This window comes from Mus pahari, chromosome 8 (genome assembly GCF_900095145.1).
Source record: "Mus pahari chromosome 8, PAHARI_EIJ_v1.1, whole genome shotgun sequence".
Classification (NCBI taxonomy): domain Eukaryota; kingdom Metazoa; phylum Chordata; class Mammalia; order Rodentia; family Muridae; genus Mus; species Mus pahari.
In genome coordinates, this window is record NC_034597.1 from 45418654 (window position 1) to 45435653 (window position 17000).

A 17000-nucleotide genomic window follows, 5' to 3' on the forward strand; every position below is an offset into this window, starting at 1 on the left:
CAGACAGGCAGGCAGGCAGGCAGACAGGCAGGCAGGCAGGCCACAGATTCAGGGAGAGCCCCCTACTCCTGTTGTCAGAGACCAAGCTGCTCATCTGCTACATATGTGCAGGAGACCCAAGTCTAGCCCACTCTTTGTTCAGAGGTTGGTTCAGTCTCTGGGAGCCCCCAAGGATCCAGGTGAGTTGACTCTGTTGGTCTTCCTGTCCAAGATATTTTATATTATTTGTGGCTATTGTGAAGGGAATTGTCTCCCTAACTTCTCAGTCTATTTATTGTTTGTATAAAGGAAGGCTACTGATTTCCTTGAGTTAATTTGTATCCAGCCACTTTGCTGAATTTTGGGGGTCACTTAGGTATGCTATCGCATCATCTGGGAAATAGTGATACTTCGACTTCCTTTCCAGTTTGTATCCCCTTATCTCTTTTAGTTATCTTACTGTTCTAGCTAAAACTTCAAGTACTATATTGAAGAGATAGGGAAAGAGTAGACAGCCTTGCCTTCTCCCTAATTTTAGTAAAATTGCTTGAAGTTTCCCTCCATTTAATTGGCTTACTGTATACTGCTTTAACTGTGTTTAGATATGCATCTCTCCAAGACCTTTAACGTGAATGGGTGCTGGAAAAGGCTGTTTTGGCATGTAATGGGATGATCATGTGGGCTTTTTCTTTCAGTTTGTTTATACAGTTGATTACATTGATGGATTTTCATATATTGAACCACTCCTCCATCCCTGGGATGAAGCCTACTTGATCATGGTTGCCACACCCACTCCAGTGGAAACTGCATGACAGGTCCAAAAGCTTGGATGCAGTTCTGAGGCAAAAAGTTTCATGGAAACTTAGTCTCCTGGAGCCTTGGCATCCATAGCACAAGTGCTCCAAACTGGTCCTTGCATTAGTCGGTGAAAGGATCTGTGTGCTTTCCTTCAATATTGTTTATTATAAGTGCCTCTAAGGAATGATTTTTTGACATATAACTAAGTTAGATTAGCCTCCATCAGTGTTCCAATATCCTAGGAAATCGTTGAGCCAACCTTGGGCTTTGATTTTAGTAAGAATGCTACTCATTCAGATAAAATGCCAGTGTAGCCAGTGAAAGAAATCAGGCATTACAATTTACTGGAAAAGACCTAGAAATCTCAGGGCTAGTCTACAAAGTAAACTTAGAATGCTGAGTCACTCCCATGTGCAGAAATTTACAATGGCCTAGGAATAAGGAAGGTTGTAGTCTAAGAAGGAACTAGAATGAATACTTAGAGCAGCAGGCAAGTCACTCCCGTACACAGGAATTTACAATGGCCTAGGGGGAAGATGAATTATACAATAGACTAAAATTGGAACTATGGCAAGGGCATAAAGCCCTTGCCCCTGGCTTCTAAGAATAAGCTGACCTTAGGTGGGGCTGCTTTTGATCACAGTTGTAAACACTGATTTTTTTTTATCTCTGTTATACTGCCTGGTTCCTTGTTAGCTTTTAAGTATGCATACCTCTGTTTTGTGTAAAGAGTCATTTTACATTGGGTAACCTCAGTGTACCTTGGATGACCTTAATGTATCACTTAACTTCCTTGTCTCCTTCTATAAGTCTGATGCTCACTTTGAGAAATTACATTCAGATACAGCACTCTCTCTCTGGTGTTCGTGTCTGTTTGTCACCCCGCCAACTCCTTGTCCACCTGAATATTGAAATCCTGGTTCACCGCGGGTTGAGGGACTGACTGAGTCCAGTCCATGGCACATGGTAGATGATGTCTTTGATGTGCTCTTAGATTCAGTTTGTGAGCTTGTTTTGTTTTGTTTCTGTTTTTGTTTTTGTTTTTTGGAGACAGAGTTTCTCTGTATAGCCCTGGCTGTCCTGGAACTCACTCTGTAGACCAGGCTAGCCACAAACTCAGAAATCTGCCTGCTTCTGCCTCCCAAGTGCTGGGATTAAAGGCATGCACCACCACTGCCCACCAGTTTTCGAGTATTTTATTGAGTATACTTGCATTGATGTTCATAAGAGAAATTGGTCTGAAATTCTTTCTCTGTTGAGTCTTTGTGTAGTTTAGCTATCAGTTTAGCTATGACTGTGGCCCCATAGAATAAGTTTGGCAAAGTTCTGTCAGTTTCTATTTTGTGGAATAGTTTGAGGAGTATTGGCGTTAGCTCTTCTTTGAAAGACCGTTAGAATTCTGCACTAAAACCATCTGACCAGGGCATTTTGCTTTTTGGGATTTTGTTGTTGTTGTTGTTGTTGTTGTTGTTGTTGTTGTTGGGAGACTTTTAATGACTGCTTCTATTTCCTTAGAGGTTATAGGACTACTCAAATAATTATCTGATCTTGATTTAACTTTGGTAATTGGTATCTGTCTAAGAAATCATTTATTTCATTTAGATTTTCCAATTTTGTGGAGTACAGACTTTTGAAGACCTAATGATTTTTTAAATTTTTCAGTGTCCATTGTTATGTCTCTCTTTTCATTTCTGATTTTGTTAATTTTAGTACTGTCTCTCTGCTTTTTAGTCAGTTTTGCTAAGGGATGGTCTATCTTCTTGATTTTCTCAAAGAACCAGCTCTTGGTTCTGTTGATTCTTTGTGTTATTCTCTTTGTTTATGAGTGATTGATTTCAGCCCTGTGTTTGATTATTCCTGCTATCTACTCCTACTTTTTACTTCTTCTTTTTTTCCCTAGAATGTTCAGGTGTACTCTTAACTCATTACTATGAGAACTCTCCAATTTCTTTATGAGGGTACTTGGTCCTATGAACTTTCCTCTAAGCACTGTTTTCATAAGTTTGGGTATGTTTTGCCTTCATTTTCATTGAATTCTAATTAAAAATTCTTAATAAAATAAGAATTGTATGTGTAGCAGGATTTTTCCCTGTCCAATTAACTTAATTATTAATACAACAAGAAGCCTGTGATTGGACAGGGAAAGAAAGGTGGAGGTAAGAGTTGCAGAGACAGGATGCAATAGAGGAGATGAGGAGAAGGAAGAAAATGAAGGATAATTCAGATTCTGTGTGGCTTTAAATAGCCACAGGTAGCTATAATATCATATAGGGAAAAAAATAATTGGGATAACTTGTATAATCTAGGTGGACAGCTTGTATCATTATCAATTGGCTCTGAAATTATTGTGTGGGTATCTTGTGAATTAAGAATTTATTGATATATAAATCTGACTGATTAATTATAAGCTTCTAAGGTTTTGATTTTTACTGGGTTACTGGGAATTGACAGTAACTGAGAGATGAGTGGTCATTGCATGGGGTTGGCATGGCAATGACCTGCCAAGGGAACTTAGTGAGTCAAATGAAGATGTCTCAGGAGCTCTGGGCCAGAGAGTCTGCTGAGATAAGAACGCCCTGCTTGAACACCCCGCTGGAGCCATGTGGCCTGCCAGTGCCAGAGTAGTGTGTGAACTTGCCAATCTTTTTAATACTTCCTGCAACATGTATTAAGTATAAAATATTAACAAGAAAAGAAATTTAGTGTACTCAATATTGAAATAGTAAAATAGTCCCAACTATGAAATCAGAGGAAAGATGTCATGTGCATTCATTTGATATTGAGTACAAACTGTAACTGATAACAAAAACTATGAGTTTTATTTAGTAATTTCAGTTGCCTTGAAAGAAAGAACATTGCCATGTTTCAGGAAAACAAAGCCCAAAGGTCTGCTTTTAAATGATTGGTGCTGTCATAGAGGAAAGAAGTGGTGGGTTCAGGATACATGTGAGAAAGTCAGCAAGGAATGGAGATCTTGGGAAAATCAGGCAAAATGTTGGAAATGAAAAACCCTATGAGTTAAATTAAGTAACAGTAGAAACCAATAAATTAGAACAAGTTAAAGGACTAATGTCAAGAATAGAAGAAGACAAGACTGAGAGAGTACTACACTTCAATAAGGAGAGACATCAGCAGTCATGACCACACCATCCATAAACTATGGAATATAATCAAGACATCAAATCCAAAACACACATGGTAGGATGGCCTGAGATAAAAGCTAAACCGATAGAAGACCCAAGCACAAAAATTATAGCAGAAAGTTTCCCAAATCTGGGGGCAGGGGCAGTTGTCACCCAAATACAAGAGTCATTTAAAATTCCAAATAGATTTGATGAAATAAAAGCCTGTCCATGACACACAGTAGTAAGCATACCCAAAACAACGGAAGGATATTAAACCTTCGAGAGAAACATGTCATCTCACAAAAGGAATCCATCAGAATAATAATATTCAACCTCTGAGCAGAAACCCCCAAAGCCACAAAAGCATGAAATTATAGTTTAAAGCCCTGAAAATAAATAACCACCAGTCAAAATTTACTATAGTCAGAAAAGTTATCTTTTTCAATCAATAGAGGAAAAAAGAAATTTTAAGACATGCACAAATTAAGGCAATGCATGACCACCAAAGAGTGCTATAGCCTAAGACACTACACATGGAGGGAGAAAGGCAGTCTAAATCAAGAGAGCACAGACCAAACTCAACAAGGGAGCTAGGTGAATAAAATGGAATAGGAAAGAATGTATCATGTCTAACTCAATAAACCACTGATCATGAGTCCCAAGAGGAAGCACGCCGCATCATACCAGTCAGGACAGTAAACATCAACACAAAGGAATAAGCAAAGATTGTCTGCCAACTGTTTTTTGTTGTTTATTTGGTTTGGATTTTTGAGACAGATTCTCACTCTGTACCCTAGGCTAGCCTCAACTTATTACATAGCCCAGGCTGCACTCAAACTATGATCCTTTTACCTCAACCTCTTGAGTGCTGTGATTACAGGTTTGAGCGACCACATCCACCTCTCTAAATAGTCTTATTTACAATTAAAAGATGTAGGCTCAATGACTAGATTGTAAAAATAAATACAAGTATTTTCTGTCTGAAAAACAACAACAACAACAAACACTGATGGTAGAAGATTATAGATCAAGCAAACAGAAGTCAAAAGCAATCAGAAATACCCATAGTTGTATCTCATGAGGTAGACTTCAAGCCAAGATCAGTCATAAAGAAGATCGATACAGATTAATAAAAAGAATAACCCATCAGGAATATACAGCAGTTGTGAATAAGTATAGTGGGTGTTGATACATTCAATTTCATAAGACAAACAATACATAAAGAGGCTGATAAGTCCAGATATTATAATACAGGGAGATTTCAATATCCATGTCTTACTAATAGGTAGATCATCCAGGCAAAAGTATTCAACAATGAAACTGAAAATGGCAGAGAATGGGGTTTGCTTGTGTGCCTTCAGAGATAAATAGGCTCTTCTGGGTTGAGGCAACCAGGTATGCAAGCTGCTTGCCATGCCTATGGCTTGAGTTTCAGAAACACCTCCCAGAACCAATCAAGCGTTTTTATCACACATAGCCTTTAGGCAGCTGGGCTCATTACATTTCCATGTAAAAGGAGAGAAAGATAAAACAAGAAATCAGAACATGAACCAGTGCTTTAAACATTTTGAGTATTTCTGAACTCCAGCTGGGGCAGAATTCGAGGTAGATATAAGTATATTTCCAGCATTGTCCAGGACTGAACTGCTTATCAAAGCCAAGACATAGAACTGCTTATTTTCAAGAAGCCTGACCCCTGGTCAGTCTTTTCCTTCTCCTTGTATCAAATGGAATTAATAGGCATTTACAGAACATTCAATATGGTGGAGGCAGAAAGCATATTTTCCTCCAAAACTCATTGGCCCTGTATCTGAAATAACTGATATCTTGTGATGGTGCTGCACTGAAGAAAGTTTCTGAGTCTTGGAGTCATTTAAACAAAACCCAGACCAATCTGATTTTTTCCTTTGTATCCTCCCACACAGAAGACCATCCTCAATATGTATTAAGAAGCAAGAGAGACACTATGCCTGGGACTGGAAACCTAGCCAACTACCCAGGGCTAGTAGAGTCACGAATCTTGAAGGACAACCTACAAACACCAATTTACTAAACCACTCTAACCCCTAACTACATTCTAAATGCTTACCCTAATATACAAGTAAGCAGAGATCTTACCACCCCTTAAAACAACAAACCATCTTTGCCACAGTCATAGACCATTACAGAAAAACAAATTCCATCAAAATGCTGAGAAGAAATGACTGTATGCTACCCATCCCCAACTGATATATCTACAACACAACTCTTGTACCTACAGCTCAAGAATTGTCATAGGAGAGGGGGCATAAAAATTCTAGGAGCCAGAAACACAGGAAGTTTGCTGTGCGATTTTATTTCCTGGAAATGACAAAGAAGCTAAGAATAATCACATTCAATACCAGAAAACAACAACAACAACAACAACAACATCCATGAAGTATCACCAATGTGTGGCTACCTTACCAAAAGAATTGTGAACATGGAAGGGAGAATCTCATGGGATATCAACCCTAGTCAGACAACGAGAGTCAACCAAGCAATGTTGAGAGCAGGAAAACTGTCCAAGTACAGAGTTGTTGGTTACCACAGGATATGCCTGCCACGACTGCACCCATGGGAACCTACACCAGGCTGGTTGTTATTGTGGTTCATAGGCATCATGGTTGGGTAGGACAACTGATTGTTTCCCTCCCTTGGAAGGCACCTTCTTGTACCATAAAAGCTAGTCTTCATGAATGTGTTTCCTTTTCTTTTTTACGATAACTTTATATAGTTAATTTTTTCTTGACTTTTTAAACTATTTAAAACCTAATTGAAATTTGTTTTTATATTTCTGTCTTAGTCAAGGTTTCTATTCCTGCACAAACATCATGACCAAGAAGCAAGTTGGGAAGGAAAGGGTTTATTCAGCTTACACTTCCATATTGCTGTTCATCACCAAGGAAGTCAGGACTGGAACTCAAGCAGGTCAGGAAGCAGGAGCAGACGCAGAGGCCATGAAGGGATGTTTCTTTACTGGCTTGCCTTTCTTGGCTTGCTCAGTCTGGTCTCTTATAGAACCAAGACTATGGGTGCCAGCCCAGAGATGGCACCACCCACAAGGGGCCCTCCCCCCTTGATCACTAATTGAGAAAATGCCTTACAACTGGATCTCGTGGAGGCATTTCCCCAACTGAAGCTCCTTTCTCTGTGATAACTCCAGCCTGTGTCAAGTTGACACAAAACTAGCCAGTACAATTTCCTATGTATTAATTTCTGTTTTTATCTTTATTGTGCCCTTTATTCTGACTTCTTTGGGTTTAAGTTACTTATCCTTTTCTGGTTGATTAAGGTGAAAACTTAGGTAACTAACTTTATACCTTCTTCCTTTTTCCAATGTAAATATTCATGCTGCAGTAAAACTTCAACCCCAATAAGCCCATGCAAAAAACACACAACTCAGTTACAATATTTATAAGCTGCATGACTAGATTGGGCAGATTCACCTCTATACTACTCTATTCCCCAGTTATGAGAACCCTTGCTACTTGCAGCTTCTCCACACCACGTGGTTCTGCTCCATCTTTCTTCCACCACCTCTTCCTCCCTCTTCCTTCAATTTTCCCATCTTCCTCTCACCCTCCTCTCTTCTCCCCTCTCTAAAACCTCTAGCCCCATCTTTTCCTTACACTGCCCAATCACAGGCTCTATCCTTTATTTAACTAGTTAATATGGGAAGAAAGTTCACATGAAACCACCTGAGTATTTGATCTACTCCTCTTGAGGAAGCAGAATTAACATCAAAATACAAACAGCACCAGGGCAATCCACAACATTTCCCCCTTTTTGCCCAATTAAAAGGTTCTTTTCTCTCAAATATAAACTGAGCACAACTATTACAATTATGTAATTTTTAAAGTATAAGATACACTTAACACTCAGTTGATCATATTTGTCAATTTAGATAAAGCACTCTACCATCTATCCTAACTTAAAGGGCTTACAATTTTATACCTGAATTATGTCCTGGTTTTAGCTTATATACCATCTGAAAACCATCCTCTCAAGACTATATCATCTCTCTTTTGCTAAACAGTTTAAGTTGGCTATGAGACTATAACCATTCTTCAACCCTATCAGAAATGACCTAAGTTTTACCTGAAAATATAGGAAGCACAAAACATAGCTTCCAAAACTTAACCAATTTGTAGAGATGACTTACTAACTCAATCCTCAAAATGTTGGAACATTAGTCTTCAGCGTTCTGGTCACAGATCATCTGACAGACCTCTGTAAAGCAGAAATATTGACTGCTTACTCTGTCTTGGCAGAGCTATCAGTCAACTATTCTGCATAGTGTGCCCTTTTCCTGAACAGTATTTTTGTCTGTAGATGAATTGAAGCAATGTGCCCTCCCCACAACCTTGAGCAGGCTGATTCAGACCTTGTTTTTGCCACAGCCAGCTAGCCCACCTAGGGTGGAGTCTTCTGACCTAGGTAAAGTCTACTGTCTGGCATATCTGAAGCTTCCTGCAAGAAGCTACTAACAACCTGAGCTTGTTGTCCTAAGGAGATCCTGACAAAGAAACAAGATCCTGACATAGTGGGGTATGGGTTCCACGCTCCCCTTTTAAAGTTCAGACTCAAAAGTAAATATTAAGCCTTGATCAAAGAACTTTGTCTTGGCTTGTTATTTCTCCACTGTTCTTCCCATTCATCCTCAGCTTTCCTTTCAGGAACCCAGTAACCCATGGCCACTGGCGACTATAAGTCAATTCTTGCCCAGTGGCTATCTAGCCACAACTGGAGCAACTCTACTGATGTTCAATTTCTTCTTTGAACCAAAAAGGGGTTACTGTCAGGAGCAGACATGTCTCTAGTCAAATGATCTTTAATAATGAAATTGCCTTAAATATCATATTCTTGGACTTCTGGTGCCTTTGAAGTCTATCTATGTAAAGTAATCTGAACTGTTAAACCTTAACTATTCTTAGTCATTTCTATTTGAGTAAACTAAAAGCACTTTATTATAATTAAATCAGAATCTAATACAATCATGAGTTTACAATATAGCCCTTAATTTGTGTTATTTAATCACCCTAAATAGTTTGTAATGGCAGTTATTAGAAGGACTGAGTTAAGCTTTGTATTCTTAGATGAGTTGTATAGGTACAATGTCTATCAAAGAGTAACAATATTTTAAATTTTGTATAAATTTAAGAAATTCACACCAATGAAAACCTTAAATCTGCATCAATCTATAAATTCTATACCAATGTAAAGTTATAACTTCAATTTACATCAATTATAAAGATTTCTACCAATGTAAGATATGGTTAAACAATGTTTTGCTTGAGAGTAAATTTGATAACCTACCCCTATTTGTCTATTCCTCTAATTTCTATGATTATTACTATTTCTATGATTTCTATGATTATTCTATGACATCCTCCCTTTACTCTTCCACCCCTCTTTCCTTTACCTAAGAAGGAAGGATAGAGAAGAGGAAAGGAAAGGTAGAGATCCCTGAGTCTAAGCCCTCTAGGTTCCTCCCTGTCCAAAGCTACATTTATAGACTATTCCTTAAAATGACAACATATTATAGCTTATAAAATAAACAGAACCATCCACCCCAACCTAAGGGACTGGGACAATGATCTTTTGTCTGCTTCTAGCTGAATTGGAGTGAAGAATTCCCTTCTGGGGCCCAGGAGAGAACTGCAAAAAATTGGTTTTGTCAAAGGAGAGCTAGCTGGCATTATTTGCCTTCCACTCACTGTGTGCTGAGAAAGTTCATTGCTTAGCTAATATCCTGACTATGACAGTCTGAAAAGCTGGATAGGCAAGCTAGCTGTTCTGGAAAAGCTCTGGAAGCAAGACTTTAGAAGAAACTGCCGTGTCCCCTCTTGACCCACAAGGAAGATGCAATCACCAGTTCTTCTTACAGCAGTTTATTCAGGAACCTCGAACAATCTTCATCATCTCCCTCTTCATCTTCCCTGAGCCCCGGGATACAAGCCCTTTTATACTCTTATCCACTCCAATCGAGGCAGGCCACATCACTTCACCAGGCACACGGCCTCAGCCAACCAGAAGAGCAGGAACATATCACCACCAAATATGGACCTGTTTACCACAAGCTCCATAGCCAACAGGTGCCATCTTTTAAGGTGCAGCTTCGGGTAGCCCAGGGGAGGGGCCATGGCCTCCTACAGAAACAGCTTTGATGTAATTGCAGTATAATCAAACAAGGGGCTGAAATGAAAGGTCCCAGAATCTCAGCATCCTGAAGTATGAATCTTGTCTTTCTCTTCTTTCATTCTGCGGTACATAAAACTTAAAAGCAACATGTAGTTCTGTAAAGACATTTATGGAGCATGCATAGTGTACAGATTGGTTAATGAAGATCAATAAAGAAAGATGACTGCCTTTCTTCATAGGTTAGTTTGATCATAAAATCAAGCTACAATATAGATTTCCATTCATGCCAACTTAAAGGATGCTATGTAATAACAAGTCATGAAAATTTTGTACCCAATACGTGTTATTGGCTGAGTATAGACATTTTAGTCTCAGCCTGTTCCAGAGCTGTCTCCATATACAGAAACAGAAACATAACCACATATATATCACCTATCTTGTTGATCTTGTTAGTCTCATTGCAACTGACAACATATTCAATGCTATAAATTTTTGTAAGCACTGAGTTACAGTCCACAATTTTTCTTATATTTTAGCTTTCCTTTGAAATGTTTTCAAACTTGGAAGTATTTTTCAATTTCCTTCCAATATTTTCTTTGACAGGTAGATTTTTTAGAATTATGTTTTCTGGCTTGCAATGTTTGAGTTGTCTCTGGTTTATTTCTTAATTCTGATTTACTTAAGAGATATAGTTAAACATTTTGTTGTTGTTCTTGTTGTTGTTATTATTATTATTTTCTGGTACTGAATGTTGAGCCCAGATTTAATCTACTAAATGCTTTGCATAGGGCACACAACACTACTTATTTATTAAACATTAAATTTTTATTTCGTGAATTTTGTGTGTGTGCATGTGTATTTCAGTGTGTGCACTGATCTGTTCACATGGGGTAAGTGGTAACTGTCTTCCTCTGTCACTCCCCACGTTGGTTTTTCCTCCACTGACTCTGGTGCTCCCTGATTCATAGAATGGCTGGGCAAGGACCTGCCTGGGTCCATACCACCAACTCTTACCACTGGGTTTACACACTAGCAGCCATTGTCCAGCTGTTATGCAGATGCTGAAGATCTAATTTTAGGCCCTCCAGCTTGTACAACATGCACTTTACCCACTAAGCTCTTTCCTCAGCCAAGAGAATATATATTTTTGTCTTATTAGACAGTTTATCTTTAATATTGGAAATCTGAAAAAAAGGAAGCTCTTACAATATTGTTTAGTTCGTGTTTCCTTTTACTATTTTGTCAATTTTCCTGTACATAATACTTCTGAGGTCTATCAATGTCTATATTCTTGGGGCATACTTTTATCAAATTTGAAGAGCACCAGCAAAGAAGGACCAAGTTTATTCTCAGCATTTAAGAAAGGGAAGATTATAGAATTCATATACAGGTAGGGTTTGAAACATCAAGACTTAACACACATAGTCCTGGTGTACTGGAATTTGTGTTTTCTCTGAATGAGATGGAATGGATGCTTATGATACATGTCAGAAACTACGGTACATTAGAGCATATCACACAAAGCTTCCTTCGAGGAGAACATCACTGGCTACCACTGCGAGTTTCATTAGCAGAGAGTCAGGCAAGTTTGCAATGGTGTTGTCTTCATGTCTGGCTGAACTTTTGGAACTTGCTTACATGTTCCCTAAATACTTGCTTGACCTGCTTGTTCCTCAGAGTGTAGATGAAGGGGTTGAGTGTGGGTGTCACTACAGTGTTGAGTAACGCCACCACCTTGTTATGATCCTCCCCCTGCCCATTCTTGCCAGACCGGACGTACATGAAGATACAGCTGCCGTAGAAGAGAGATACCACAATAATATGAGAGGAGCAAGTCGAGAAGGCTTTCTTCCTCTCCTTGGTTGAAGGAATGTGCAGAATGGTATAGAGAATGTGGCCATAGCAGGTGGCAGTCACAGCCAGGGTGCCCAGGAGGCTGAAATTGGCAATAACAAAACCCAGGAACTCTAACAGGCTGGTATCTGCACATATGAGTTCCATAAGTGGAAAGTTGTCACAGAAGAAATGGTTAATGATGTTGGGGCCACAGAATGGTTGCTGAAATAAAATAGAACTGGGAACTATGATGAGAAGCAATCCTGACATCCATGAGCAAAACACAAGCTGGACACAGACTCTTTTGCTCATAATGGTGGCATAACGCAAAGGGTTACAAATGGCCACATACCTGTCAAAGGACATCACTGCCAGCAGAAAGAACTCAGTGGTGCCAAGGAAGAAATAGAAGAATGCTTGGAGGAAACAACCTAGTAGTGAGATGCTCTTATGTCCTGTGATGATGTTGGTTAGCATCTTGGGGAAGATGACAGAGGTGAACCAGATCTCCAGGACAGCAAAGTTGCGGAGGAAGTAGTACATGGGGGTGTAAAGGCGCCTGTCCGCGAGGGTGATGAAGATGATGAGGAAGTTTCCCAGCAGAATGAGGAAGTAGGTCAGGAGGAAACCCAGGAAGATGAGCACCTGCAGCTCACAGGCATCTGACAGCCCCATCAAAACGAACTCAGTAACAGTGGTGCTGTTCTCCATGGCTCCTCCCACCTCTGCTGGGGATGTTCATGGACCCTGCTGAGCATCAGAGTCTGTGAGTTCATGGACCCTGCTGAGCATCAGAGCCTGTGAGTTCCGAGGACAACACAAAGCTGGCAGTACAGTACACTTTCAGCTGGGGAGGCCTTTAGAGGTTTCAGCTCCTTGCCTTCTCATTCCTCAGGCTGGTGAATAGGATGTCTCACAGAGTCAACAGCAGATCATAAACTTTGACATTATTTTACAAAATCTAGGGTAATTTTCTACCCCAGATGATTTTAAACAACTTGGTATGTAACCTATTTTTTTCTGCTAGGATTTTTTGTTATTATTTTAAATCAGATCATATTTTTCCTATATTCATTTAAAAGTTGTATACACTCTCCTAAATTAACTAAAGCTTTTCTCTTTGCAAATTCTGTGTCCTGTGAATCAAAAATGTTCATCAGCATCATGGATGAGAAGCTTACAAAGCTTTTTATCAAAGGCATTTTTGTTGAAAATATTGTTACTGCATTTGAATTCCAGTTGCCAAAACTTAAAACAAAATCAAACAGTACCCATGGTACTTCTTGCAAAACTAAAACAAATAATAGCCAATACATAGTCCTGGGTTGAACATGAGACCTTTCTTTATTACCAAAACTAGTGGGCTAATAGTGTAAGAATGATATAACAAAAAATATAATATATTTAGGGGACTATGTTTTTTAAATGTGTAAAAATTATAAAAATATTATCTGTGGGCTGGTCAGATGGCTCAGTGAGTACAGCACTTGTTATACAAAACTGACAATCATAGTTTCATCCCTGGAACTCATGAAAAAACAGAATCAAGTCCATAAAGTGGTCCCCTGACTGCCATAGTTGTTTGTCAGCAAATAATAATAATAATGAAGAAGAAGAAGAATATAAAATATTAACAGCTCATTAGAATGTTTAGGAATGTAGAGTAAAAGGAATAAAAAGATTCCTTTGTAACCCCACACAGATAACATTTATGATGCTTTCTTAATTTGAAGATCTATTTTATATTCTTACCTATGTGTATATGTCTGGGTGAGTGCAGGTGTGTGATGTGTGTACAGATGCCCTCAGAAACCAGCGGTGCTGGATCCTCTGAAGCTGAAGTTGCCCAACATAAGGGATGGGAGTTGAAGTCAGGTCATCTGCCAGAGCAATATGTGCTCCAACTTCTTAGCAATCTCTTCATTCCCAGTCTGTGAAGATTTTGATGCAGGGCTGAGAGGTAGCTCAGCGGCACACCCCTTGTCTAGTGTGCATGAGGCTGGTTTCAAACACCACAGTTCTGTTTTCTATTTCTCTGTTGCCTTTCTATCATTATTTACATCTACGTACTGGCTTATATAACTCTGCTCACAGATTATGCATTTTACCCTTTTTCTTTTAATATATTAATAAAATAAAATGACGTTATTATAAACTCTTTGTAGTTATTTGGCTACTATTTTTGAAGACTTCAGGTACAGGAAACTGATATGTAGATAAGAAAGCACTCATTTTTATCATGTTTAGTGCTCTTGTATAATATCCTCAATAATCGACACAAATAACCATTCAGAGTCATGCATGGATTCAATCTCAATTATTCAGATTATGTTTTTACCTTAAGGTCTATCATATGTTCTGCAGATCACAAGCAGGCAGCTCTTGTCCTATTACACTTCACGTACCACCAAACCTTCAGTTTTTCCAGCAACCCACCTCCCTTGCAATCCTCCCTCCCTCCGTCCTCTCAGAAGTGAGTTGTCTCTGGGTACTTACTAGAATTGGGATTACCAACTCCTTGGCTGCTAGGGCTCCTAATCCCAAGTGTCATTCCTGGGACCCTTGCCTGAGAAAGTTAAATCTACCTCTATAGTTCCTGTAGTAGAGAGACAGACACCAATGGGTGACTTGCGTGACCGGCTCTTACATGCTGCACGTGATCATCCAGTCCCATTGTGCCCACAGAAGACTCTGGGGTACAGTAATCAGGGTAGACCCTTTGTTTCTGTGTACTGGGAAGAGGCCTGAGGTATTAGACGTTCTCTTTGGTCTCTATGGGAATTCGAGATGTGCAAAGATGCATGGCTCAGATTTGCCTCATCTGAGATTCTCTGTTTTGGGGGGCTGGAGCTATCCTTCCCTGGAGATTCATTACCATCAGCAATAACAGGGATCTAGGAAGGTCCCTTTCCTCTTACTTCATTCAACTCTCAAACTAAAAGTTTACTTTGTTCTGAGGAGCCCAGAAACTTCCAATAAAGTTTTAATTAGGACGAAGATCTACTGGGACATTCAACCTTATAGACTGAAGAACCTCTGGATTCTTGTACTTTCCATTGGGAGACAACCATTGTTGAACTGGACCATGACCTGTAAGGCATTCTAACAAATCCCCTTCATATATGTGTGTGTGTGTGCATGTGTACGTGCACATGTATGTGTATGTATGTTATATGCATGTATTCATTCTGTACATTCAATTCCTCTAGAACAGCAGTTCTGAATCTATGTGTCATGACCCCTTTGGCTCCCTTTCACAGAGGCTGCATATCAGATATTTATATTATAATTCTTAACAGTAGAAAAATTACAGTTATGATGTACCAAAAAATATTTTGTTTGGGAGTCACCACAACATGAGGGACTGTATGAAAGTATCACATGTAGCTGGAATTGCTACTTTGTAGGTTCTTTCTTCCATATTTCTCCACCCTTTTAACCCCCTAACATTAGAGAGGAGAGGGGAAAAGGATAGAAAAGGAAAGAGATCCCTGAATCTTTTTCTTTTCTCTTCTCCTTGTTTCTTCTTTAAGCATTACCACTAACAAACTGTAACCAAACCCCTGTGCCAGTCTGTGTAGGTCTGCTATCCGAGCACAGCAGGTAGGGAATCCAGCAGGATCGAGGTCTAGCAGAAGAAAACATTGAAAGAGAAAACTCTTCTCTGAAGTGTTGCAGCTTAATAAAACGGGCATTCTCAGACAAGCTTTGGTGGTCAGGGACCTTATAAAGATTTTTGGGGTGGGATGGGATCTAGGGATAGATCTTTCTGCTGGCTCAGTATAAGAAGTTAGGTATCCCTATTAACTTGGGGAAGGACTTCAGGTTTTGTCCCTATGTGACAATTCTAGTGGAGTGTCAAAGTCTTGTGTTCCAGGACAGGAATCTGGTCAGGAGCTTGTTCAAACTCCTGACGTTCTCAGTTATGAGTTTTTATCAGGGTTCAGAACTTTGCGGCAATCTTACCAGTTCTTCTGTCTGGTGGCCTGGCCCACTGCTCCAAACCCCTGAACAGTCAACCAACAACAAACCCCACCTTTCGGGTCCCTCGAATTTATGTGTCTTCTGAAAAGGTCTCAGTTTTTCAAATGCCACACAATTGCAGAAACTATCTGCAGCTGGCAAAAAATCATGCCTCAGATAGAGCATGAGGCAAATCATAGTCAGCTTCTATGGTCAGTCTGAAGCAGCTCCATAGCCCACTCCTGGGACTAAAATGAAATGAAAATTTTATAATATCTCTGTGTTTCTTAAAGAAACCAAAATTCTAAAATTGTCACTACAGTCACAGTGTTAGAAAGGTTGACAACCACTGCCCTAGTGAACCCTGACTAATACAATTAACAACCAATATCCCTTATGAACTTAGATACAAAAATCTCAATAAAGTACTTACAAAATGAATCCAAGAGCATATTAAGAAATATTATCCACCATGATCAAAGTGGCTTCATCCCTAAGATTCAGGAATGTTTCAACATATGTATTCACCACATAAACAGAATGAAAGACAAAAAACATGAAAATATCTAATTAGTTACAGAAAAGATCTTTGACAAAATCCAATATCCCTTCATGATAAAAGCCCAGGAGAGACTATGAATACAAGACTATTATCAACATAATAAGAGCAACTCACAGCAAGCCCACACCAACATCAGTCTAAACAGAGATAAGTGCAAATCATTTCCACTGAAATCAGGCACAAGGTAAGCATGTTGTATTAGCTAGTTTTGTGTGTCTCTTGACACAAGCTGGAGTTATCACAGAGAAAGGAGCCTCCCTTGAGGAAATGCCTCCATGAAATCCAGCTGTAAAGCTTTTTCTCAATTAGTGATCAAGGGTTGGAGGGCCCATTGTGGGTAGAACCATCCCTGGGCTGGTAGTCTTGGGTTCTATAAGAAAGCAAGCTGAGCAAGCCAGGGGAAGCAAGCCAGTAAAGAACATCCCTCCATGGCTTCTGCATCAGCTCCTGCTTCCTGATCTGCTTGAGTTCCAGTCCTGACTTCCTTTGCTGATGAACAGCAATGTGGAAGTGTAAGCTGAATAAACCCTTTCCTCCCCAACTTGCTTCTTGGTCATGATATTTGTGCAGGAATA

The 17000-nt window shown here is 39.4% G+C and overlaps 1 protein-coding gene across 1 annotated transcript; it reads right to left on the reverse strand.

Annotated features, from left to right (window-relative positions):
- Nucleotides 1-11616: 11616 nt before the first annotated feature.
- LOC110326000 (olfactory receptor 49) lies at nt 11617-12637 on the reverse strand. The gene has a single exon (XM_021204177.1). The coding sequence runs from the start codon at nt 12609-12611 to the stop codon at nt 11670-11672; it is 942 nt and encodes a 313-aa protein (XP_021059836.1). The 5' UTR covers nt 12612-12637; the 3' UTR covers nt 11617-11669.
- Between the last annotated feature and the right edge of the window lie 4363 nt (nt 12638-17000).

Excerpts from the sequence above, each read along its gene's own strand:
- LOC110326000 (XM_021204177.1), bottom strand. The coding sequence starts at position 12,611 with ATGGAGAACAGCACCACTGTTACTGAGTTCGTTTTGATGGGGCTGTCA.